Genomic DNA, 10,340 nt, shown 5'->3' on the forward strand with positions numbered 1-10,340 from the left:
TTTAAAATGAATGCTGATGCATTCTAGAGTAACCCTGTTTGATTTACTCACGTTACATTTACATTTAGTCATTTAGCAGACGCACTTATCCAGAGCAACTTACAGTAAGTACAGGGACATTCCCCCCGAGGCAAGTAGGGTGAAGTGCCTTGCCCAAGGACTCAACGTCATTTTGGCGGGGCGGGGAAACGATCCGGCAACCTTCTGATTACTAGCCCGACTCCCTCACCGCTCAGCCATCTGACTCCCATCTGACTCCCATACCACATAGTTTGAGTCCAATGTTTAAGACTTTTAGCAATGCCCTTATAACAATGCTACCCTCTCCCTCTTGCACACTCTTACTTGTTTTCATCATCATTTTCCAGTCTGCTACGACAACAGGAGTGGTGAACTGTGTGTGTATTTGAGCATATCCTCATCCAAACTTGGACTCCTCACTAATGCAACACAGATGGCGTTGACGAGTCGAGGCGTCAGCCGTCAACATGGTCCCCTACCCTTCCAAACCACTGAATTAGAACCCAACAGTTGAATTAGAATGGCTTGGCGTTCTAATAGAACCTGGTGCCATTCTACTGGCTAACTAGACTTCCTGAGGAAATGGAAGGGTTTGGGAGAAGGGTTCTAAAGTCCTATGGGATCAACCCTGGAGCCAACCACTTCATCAAGTCTCTACTGTCCTCCACCATGCTTAAGGCCTATAGGATGTATATTGAAGCGGCAGTCGGATGTGAAAGCGTTGTTTGGTAACTTGCCTAATCAGTTTTACATGATGAAACATGCCAGCTTTGCGGTTCTGTGGGACACTATCACTAACAGTTCTACCGGTTTGGCAATAAATTGTTATGGACATTTTGAGGTTACACACAATGTACTGATGCTGCATGTGAAAAGGCTTACACACATCAAGCCCAAAAACATAGTTAGGCTAGTCTCTTGTGATTCCGTACACACTTGGTCCATTCAATATGACGTCAACGTGTCTTAAATCATAGTGACTATTGCATATTGAACCTCAAAATTATCTGGAAAGATAACATTTGGACAATTTTGGCCGGATACCTGCCAGCGGGAGTAGGGACAGTCCCGAAACCGCCCACGCAGCATCATCATCCTGTGAGCCCTCCCGTCTCCTATTGCTCATTCCCAAACGCCCTCCCTCTTCCTCACACACTGGATAAAAACGGCGAGAAGGCTGGCATCGAGAACACTATACTCAAAAAACACCAAGGACGCTTTCTAACGTGTGAGATACAGAGAAGAAGCAAGCCGGTGCACGCACAAAACTTGGTAAGACGCGGATTTTTAAACGGGGGTTTTCGTCGCCGTAGGCTACACTGCAATATCGAAGTTTTGTTTTTTTCCACTAACAAAATATTCAATTTTTGCGGTATTGAGGTATATCTGCTGCAGGTTAGAGCTTTCAATACGCATCAGGTGTGTAGTTGTGTGAAAGAATGACTTTACTTTTGCAAAAAAAACATGCACAGCCTTCTGACTAGGCGCGGGACTATCTATGGTAGGCTACAGTAAGGTATTATGTGGGAGAGACGTAATACCCCAGGTGAAAGAAGCAGGAGGAATTCACCAAGTAGCTTACATCTTACTCACTCTTTCAGTCGTCTACTTATCTTTCCCTTCCTTCTCTGCACCATCCTTCATTCTAACATTCTCTACCACTGTGTCACGGTCCAGCAGTCCTCTATTATCTAGCTAATATTCAGTCTGGAATGAGATCACATTCTGAGTCTTTGCAACAGTCAGTCAGGAATTTTAAGCAGCCGTTGTTCTTAGATAACTTCTTAGTCACAGATATTAATGTGTTCGTGTGTGGGGGGGGATGACAACAGTGGGAAACCTTCATTCTTTGGTTCTGTGTTTGTCTTCAGAAAATGGCAATATCATGTTGCTGAGGGTTGGGTATGGGTCACTGAGTTCATTACTGTATCCATTGTCTGTGTGTGTGTGTGTGTGTGTGTGTGTGAGCGTTTCTGGTCAGTCAGGGGTAGCGTGGAGCTGTCATTGTTTGCTAGTTCAGGGGGCCCTTCAGTGCTTTAGTACTCAGCAGTATGACTCCTGGCTGGTCTGGTCCTAACTTCTATAACACGACTGCAACACTGTTTAAACTGTGCTGTAACCCTCCTACAACACTGTTTAAACTGTGCTGTAACCCTCCTACAACACTGTTTAAACTGTGCTGTAACCCTCCTACAACACTGCTTTAACTCTAGCACTGTTGTACTGCTGTTGTAACACTGTTGGATCACACTGCCAGCCCAGCACTGCTATGCCAGCCTTAATCTGTCTTCCAGTCCTTCCCCTGTGGAGTTCTATGGTATTGGATGACTCAACCGTTCTCCAATCAAAGCCCTGACTACTCACCACCTCCCTGCTGACCTGTGGGGTTCTGCTCTCTCATCCATTGCCTTCCTTTCACCTTTCGCCGCGAGGTATCTACTTTCCGCTCTCTCTTATGTGCACTCTCTCCCTTTCTCTCCTCCTCTTTCATCTCTACGTTGTTGATTTCGACTCTCTTCCCCCCCCCCCCCTCTTCTTCTGTTTGGAGCGTCTCTGCAGCTGCATGTCAGAGAGCGAGGCTTGCGGCCACAGACCCTCTCTGTTTTCTGGGAAGGCTGTGGAGCCAGAACAATCTGTGTGTGTGTGTGTGTGAGAGAGAACTTGTGTACGTGCGTGTAGAAGTGTGTGTTAGTGTGTGTGAGATAATTTGTGTAGGTGAGTGTGTGTGTTTGTAGGTGTGTGTGTGTGCATATGCGTATGTGTGAGAGAATGTTTGTGTGTGTGTTTGTGCGCATGCATGTGATGGAGGGAGTGGCAGTATTCAGTCCCACCAGTTCATCAACACACCACTGAAGAAGAGGATGTGTCTGCTAAATGAAAGAAAGAAATTGTACTAGATCCCATCCCAGATCCTGTGGTTCGAAGGCAGGTCATGCTGATCCCAATTCTTGGCTTGTCGTTGGTGGCTCTGATAGACAGCGGGACACATATTCTTATTCTGTGGTGGCTGTGATAGAGAGCGGGACACATATTTTCTTCTTCTGTGGTGGCTGTGATAGAGAGCGGGACACATATTTTCTTCTTCTGTGGTGGCTGTGGTAGAGAGTTGGACAGAAAGCTTCGTCATCGGTGGGGCCTCTACTCATCTTCCCACCACAGACTGGGGGGTTGGGTCAGTGGGAGACTGAATGTATGTGTGTTTATTCAAGGGGGGGGGGGGGTCGTGTGAATGTCAACTAGCCATACAAGGTCAATTCTGAATCATAGTCTAGCAGGAGAAAAACTGCTATACCTGTCAGAACTGAGACCCAGAGAGGCTTGTGGGAAGGCTTGAGTGTTTCAAGTCCACACAGCCCAGACTAAACCACTAATTAGCAGGGTGGAACAGACAAGGGCCATGCTAATCCTACCAAGGACATTCGTTTCACTCTCATCTTTACTGGAAAACCTAAAGACGGATAACCCTTTTGACTGTTTTACAGTTTGTGTGCATGTTTGCGTGGGTGACTGTGCATGTGTTTACAATGCATGGAGAACAGTTGGTGCCTGAGACCAGCTGTGTGACAGACAACTGAGACCCTGGAGTTTGTGTGTGTGTGTATGAGAGAGAGAAAGAGAGAGAGAGACAGAGAGAAAGAGAGAGAGACAGAGAGAGAGAGAGAGAGAGAGAAACATGAAGGACACACTGTAGAATGCACACTGACTATCTGGTTTATCAGGAAACATATGTAGTGGTCTGACAGGGGGCGAGGGGAATGGGGGGCCGGGGGCCCGGATGGGGGGGGGGGGGGGGGGGGGCTTCTCAAAGGAAACAGAGAAAGCCAGACAGAGAGCATAAAGTGGAACAATGCAAAAACGAGTTTCTAGTACTAGTCTGCAAACCAAGTAGAAAGTCTTCTTAAGGAACCATGAACAGTTCTTTGTGTCTTGTGAGATTATTAGCTCTACATTCCTGTCGGTGTGTGCATGTGTGTGTGTGTTTGTGTGTAATGCTGAGTGTGTGCTTGTGTGTCTTTGTGCGGTTGCCAGCGAAGCAGTTTTACCTCATTCAGATATCCTAACACTAGTGCTGTTGTCTACTAGACCAATCACACACGCACTGAGTCACTCAGAGCCGACGGCTGTGTGTGTGGGCCTGTGTCTGTGCGTGGGCCGTAGTGCTGTGGGTGTGTATGGCTGTGTGTCAGTGTGCGCGTGTGCATGCACTCCCAGAATCACTTACATTGTCTCTGGAACCTTTCTCTCTTTCTCGCTTTCTCTTTCTGTGTTTATTTCTCATCTGTCTTCCCTCCTTCCGCACGCTCACCCGTTGGTTTCCCAGGCTGACTCAGTCTTACTCACAGGAGACAGCGAAGCACCCTGGAGCTCTGCTGTGCGTCTGCTCTGGGTGGTTTGGACGTAGGTGTGTGTGTGTGTTTGGTGGGCAGGGGGTCAGAACCCAAACTTGTAGACAGTAAGCCACGTGGCGTTTTTTCCCCTACACTTTTCTCATCTCTCCCTCCATTCTCTCTCTCTCTCTCTCTCTCTCTCTCTCTCTCTCTCTCTCTCTCTCTCTCTCTCTCTCTCTCTCTCTCTCTCTCTCTCTCTCTCTCTCTCTTAATTTTCATGAGTCATTCTGGTCTTCCGACATCTGCTCAGCTCCTTCTGCAGTGGAACGCCATCTGGAGCTGCAACAACACAGAGCGGTGGAACGTCCACCAAGGCTCCCGCCACCAAACGGTCCCCTTCTCACTCGTGTCCAGAGTGGGCGTTTGTGTGTGTGTGTGTGTTCCTAGAGAGTGTGTGCGTGTGTGTCTCCGCATAGTGTGGGTGTCAGTTGTGTCCTGATCGGACTCAGGCAGAGAGGTTGGATGTTGATGTGCCGTCATCCTGTTTACCTCAGGATGGGGCGGGCGGTAAACAGATGAGATAGGATGATAAAGACGATGACCATACAGATTGAAGAAGTGGAGGAGGGAGGGGGGGGCCGGGGGGGGGGGGGGGGGGGGGGGGGGGGGCGTAGGAGGACACACCCCTGCTACCCATGACAGAATAGAGACAGAACCAGGATCAGTGTCGTTTTCAAACCAAAACTTTTGCGATGGATGAGGCAAAAATGGTATTTTCTACTTTCGTGGGTCTCTTATCAAGCACAAGGACGAGGCTTCTCAGTGGGGACGATGTGAGAGTCTCAGTTACACAGGACGAACCTGGCCGACGATGTGCTGCTCTGTCCTCACCACACGGGAACACAGCTGGACTGTTACCCCGCGTCAACACAAACCACCAGCCAACATCAACACGACTCGGCAGACCCTTATCTGATTGGCAAAAACGCGGCTACAACTTCCTGTATGCCAACAGGAAATCGCCACAACTTAAAGGGACTTGGAAGTGACCTCGCGTTTCCCAAACACATGCTCCCAGTGCCTCACTGTCCTTCTCCCTGTCAAGGTGGGGGGAGAGGGAGGCAGGGGAAAGGGTTGAAGGGTGTCGCCCTCCGTCGTGTTGGGAAGCCAAGCCAAGTGTGGATAACACAGAGCTGGTCTGTGTTGACATGGGAGACCATTGTTCATTTCCTGGTTGGCTCCCCTCACCCTCGAACGTCTGCTGAATGATACATGATTATAGTCGGCAGTGTGTTAGGCACCGTCACCGTTAGCTTGATCTGATGAGTACATTCGTATTCCACGACCTGTATGTCATCAGACTCTTCTTCATGTGTTACAGGAAGTCTGCGCGTCTCCAGCCATGGACAGAACATTGGGACTCTTCATATTCCTGTCAGCTCTCTGCTGCGCCCTAACGGACGAGGTAGGTACTGCAGCCACCTCGCACCACAAGTAATGCTCAGTATTACTCTCACAGACTGCTACTGCAGTAACAGCACAGTACGTCCTCCATCCTGCTTCCTGTCCGTCTGTCTGTGTTCGATAAAAGCGGGAAACTCTTCCATGCAAGTCCACTCCCAGCTACTGTGAGTGTGTGTTACCTTAGTGAGAGGGTCCTGTTCCCTGACATCTCCTCCTCTCCCCTTTCCTCCTCTCCTCCCTCTCCTCCTCTCCTCCTCTCCTCCTCTCCTCCCTCTCCGCGTGGCAGGTCGAGCTCAGACGCAGCAAGAGAGGGACTCGATATTACAGAGGTGAGTGACACTGCACGGTTTCCCTGTCTCCTGTGTCCCGTCATGTGTCCCTCCCCCCCACAAACCCATTCCCCTCTAGCTCTCCCTCTCCACCCCCCCCCCCCCCTCTCTCTTTTTGTCATCCATCATTGTTGTTCCATCCCCAGTGAAGACGCGTGTTAGTATGTTCCTCCATGGAAACGTGTGTCCTTGTCTTCATGTTGTTTTCTGTCTCCCTCCATGTGTGTGTGTGTGTGTGTGCGTGCATCCTCTTAGCGAGGTGTGTGGATGGGGAGACGGCAGCCGTCCGTAACTATGGCGAGTCGTGGATGAGGTGGCGCGGACAGCGCGCCGAGTATTGTCGCTGTTCCACGCGAGGACGAGAGCGCTGTCACTTTGTGCCCGTCATCAGTGAGTGGACACACACACACCTACACACGCACATATATATACGCACACACCCTCACACACACACACACACAATCAATCATCAATCACAGACACACACTCACACACTTAATAGGCTGCTGTGTCGGCCTCTACGTTTTCCCTTTCCCAAACCCTCCCCCTTGTCTCCACTCATACCCTCCTCCACCCCTCCTCACTACCTGTTTCATTGTGATGGGCAGAGTTCAGTCTGGTCTGGTCGAATCTGCCCTGATCTGGTCTGGTCTGCTCTCGTCTAGTGGATGGTTACTACCACTGAATCTCTAGAACACCCCCATAATGTTTAATCATTCCAACATGTCTCTCTCTCCCTGTCTCTCCCCCCTCCCCCAGGTTGCTATGTGTCTCGCTGCTATAACGGAGGTACCTGTAAGGAGGCGGTGTACTCCTCAGACTACCTGTGCCAGTGTCCTCCAGGCTTCACGGGCTCCCAGTGTGAGATCGGTAAGACCTCTTTCCATCCAACCATGCTACATCCAACCCTGTTACTGTCCATCCAACCATGCTACATCCAACCCTGTTACTGTCCATCCAACCATGCTACGTCCGACCCTGTTACTTTCCATCCAACCCTGCTATGTCCGACCCTGTCCAACGCTACACCAAGCTGAATGAAACGTAACCATCTCTCGCTGACTACCTTGTTTGGGTTTCGAAAGCTGGTCAGCGCCAGGTGTCTCCCGCCGTCACCGCGGTCAGGGTGTGAAACCTTTGACCTCGGCGCCGACACGAACATCGGCTCATTCCCAGAACACTCACACTCACTATGGACTGGCTTGACTGCCAAGGGGCCAGCCCTATCATGTGACTATGATTATCGTAATCAAAACCACATCTCTCACTCTCGCTTGCTCACTCTCTCTCTCTCTCTCTCTCTCTCTCTCTCTCTCTCTCTCTGTCTCTCTCTCTCTCTCTCTGTCTCTCTCTCTCTCTCTCTCTCTCTCTCTCTCTCTCTCACTAAACTCTCTCTCTCTCTCTCACTAAACTCTCTCTCTCTCTCCCTCCCTCTCTCTCTTTCTTGCTCTCTCTCCCTCAATTGCTCTGACGCTTTTACTCTCTCCTAAACAATCCTGAACAGCCTGACACATCCGGATGATTGCGTAGATGCGGTACCATCAAACGCAGTCGTGTTAGCTGTGGCGCTCTTAGTCACCAGGATGTAGGAGCGCACAGCTGGAGGGCGTTAGAGATAGGAGGAAGGGTGTCAGACACCGTCACCTCAGATACATGTCGGCTGCCATAGCGACCGTCATTCACTTGATCTGATGTCACTTTCCAAAGGTCATTTGCGATACGGCGCGAATGGACATTTCACCCGTGCAGCGCACGTCGCAATATGTACATTTATACACGCATACTGGACTGTGTTGATATCAATGTCGACTTTTCATTTGAACTGAACTCTCCTCTCTCTCTCTCCGTGTCTTCCCTCTCTTTATCCCTTCCCCTCTGTCTTTCTTTCTCTCCTCCTCTCCCCTTTTTCGTTCCCTGTCCCCCCCCCTCCCTTTCGTAGACACCAGTGAGAAGTGTGTGGTGGGCCAGGGTGGGGGTTACCGTGGTACCTGGAGAATAAGTCGCAGCGGCTCCGAGTGTATCAACTGGAACTCCACCTCTCTGAGGGGGAAGAAATTCACCGCCAGGAGGCCCGACGCTGCCAGCCTGGGCCTGGGGAACCACAACTTCTGCAGGTAGTACCCTTGGCACTTATCTTTTGGTTGTTCACAATGTGTGCTTCTTGTTTTGGCTACCCGCAATGCTTTGGGGGCTATCTTGTTGTTATTATCAGTGACATATGCACTTTGTAAAGCTCTCTCTTGGAAGTCGCTTTGGATAAAAGCGTCTGCTAAATGAATAAATGTAAATGTAATGTAAATGTAAAATGTTGTACCCAGGCTGAACTGGACCTTCAATGCGCAGTGTGTTTAGGATTGGGCGTAACGGTAGTCCTGATGTGACTTTAAGCTCATCCCTCACCTCTCCTTCCCTTCCCTCTCCTCTCTTCTCCCCCCCCCTCTCCACTCCAGGAACCCAGACAGTGACAGCAGCCCTTGGTGTTATGTCTACAGAGGGATTGAGGTGTCCTGGGAGTTGTGCTCTCTGCCCAAGTGTCCTGCAGGTAACCACGGCCAACACTCCGGTTCACTAGGAGCCATCTGGCTTCTCAGTATTAGAACATATGTTTTTATGTAGTAACATTTGGGACAAAAAATAAAGCTAGTTGCGAAATAATAAACTTCCTCTCTCTCCCTCTCTCTCTCTTTTTGTCTCTCTCTATGTCTCTCTCTGTCTCTCTCTGTCTCTCTGTCTCTGCCTGTCTCCAGGCCCTAACCTGGAGTGTGTGCTGGGGTCTGGACAGTCCTACAGGGGGACCACAGCTGTCACTAAGGGGGGGTCTCAGTGCTTGTCCTGGGACTCCCCTATCGTGTCCCGCAAGATCTACACTGCATGGAGGTCAGATGCCAGGACGCTGGGCCTGGGCAGTCACAACTTCTGCAGGTACGCACACACACAATATATTACACCCCCGCTCCACACACACACAGAGAAAAAGACACACTCGTCCTCTTTCCTGATCCCTTCTGATGACCCCCCCCCCCCCCCCCCCAGGAACCCTGACGGAGAGAGGGCCCCATGGTGTCACGTTTACAAAAACATGCAGCTCACCTGGGACGTGTGTGACATCACCAAATGCTGTGAGTTACAACCCCCCTCCTTCCCCTAGCCTGCCATGGTTTACAGGACAACGGTTACTTCACTCTTCACTCTGGTTCCTGCTTGGGCCTTATCTACTTCCTCATCGGAAAGGGACCCTTTGTGTCCCTTTGTGCTACCCATTTGAATGAGTCAAATCTCGAGAGCGAATAACAGCACTACTGTCATCATTCTGATGTAACTGGTGTATTCCATGTAACCAGGAGACAGAGATACATGGACTCTTGCAGCCTGAGATATAGCATGGCAGTCTGAGGTAGCGTGAGGTCGATGTAGCATGGCGGTCTGAGGTAGCGGGAGGTCGATGTAGCATGGCAGTCTGAGGTAGCGGGAGGTCGATGTAGCATGGCGGTCTGAGGTAGCGTGAGGTCGATGTAGCATGGCAGTCTGAGGTAGCGTGAGGTCGATGTAGCATGGCAGTCTGAGGTAGCGTGAGGTCGATGTAGCATGGCAGTCTGAGGTAGCGTGAGGTCGATGTAGCATGGCAGTCTGAGGTAGCGGGAGGTCGATGTAGCATGGCGGTCTGAGGTAGCGTGAGGTCGATGTAGCATGGCAGTCTGAGGTAGCGTGAGGTCGATGTAGCATGGCAGTCTGAGGTAGCGTGAGGTCGATGTAGCATGGCAGTCTGAGCTGGTCTGAGGGAGATGTGGTGTCGCTCTCTCTGATAACGGCCGTGTCTTTCGTTCCTGTCTCTAGTAGGTAGACCCGGCCGCATCACAACGCTGGGTCCTAGAGCCCCCATCACCAACAACAACAATCCCAAAGGTACCACATCCACACGCCTTCATTGCCGTCCTTCACTTCCTCACCGCTCTTTTCTTCCAGCGCCTCCTCTTCCCCCTCGCCCCCCCTCCTCACCCCGTACTCCTCCTTCTCCTCCTTCTCCTCCGTCAGCCCCCCTTCCTCTTCCTGATCCTCCTTGTGTTCTGTCATGTCTCGATCCAGAACCCTCACTATGTCGGACATCCCATAATACTGCGTCCATTGTGGACTGTTGTTTGTATTCTGTCTCACGCTCTCTTCTCCTCCTCTTTCTCTACTTCCCTCCCTCCATCTCTCT

General features: G+C 50.5%; 1 protein-coding gene across 1 annotated transcript; it reads left to right on the plus strand.

The window, feature by feature from the left end:
* Positions 1–1,157: 1,157 nt before the first annotated feature.
* Positions 1,158–10,323, plus strand: plat (plasminogen activator, tissue; the record flags this gene model as incomplete). Its single annotated transcript, XM_047015613.1, has 10 exons — positions 1,158–1,293; positions 5,731–5,814; positions 6,100–6,142; positions 6,398–6,532; positions 6,902–7,012; positions 8,082–8,256; positions 8,593–8,684; positions 8,890–9,064; positions 9,176–9,261; positions 9,977–10,323. Coding segments are annotated over exons 2-10 (1,227 nt in total), but the record flags the coding sequence as incomplete, so codon positions are not given.
* Positions 10,324–10,340: the final 17 nt, after the last annotated feature.

Source organism: Hypomesus transpacificus, unplaced genomic scaffold (assembly GCF_021917145.1).
Source record: "Hypomesus transpacificus isolate Combined female unplaced genomic scaffold, fHypTra1 scaffold_31, whole genome shotgun sequence".
Classification (NCBI taxonomy): domain Eukaryota; kingdom Metazoa; phylum Chordata; class Actinopteri; order Osmeriformes; family Osmeridae; genus Hypomesus; species Hypomesus transpacificus.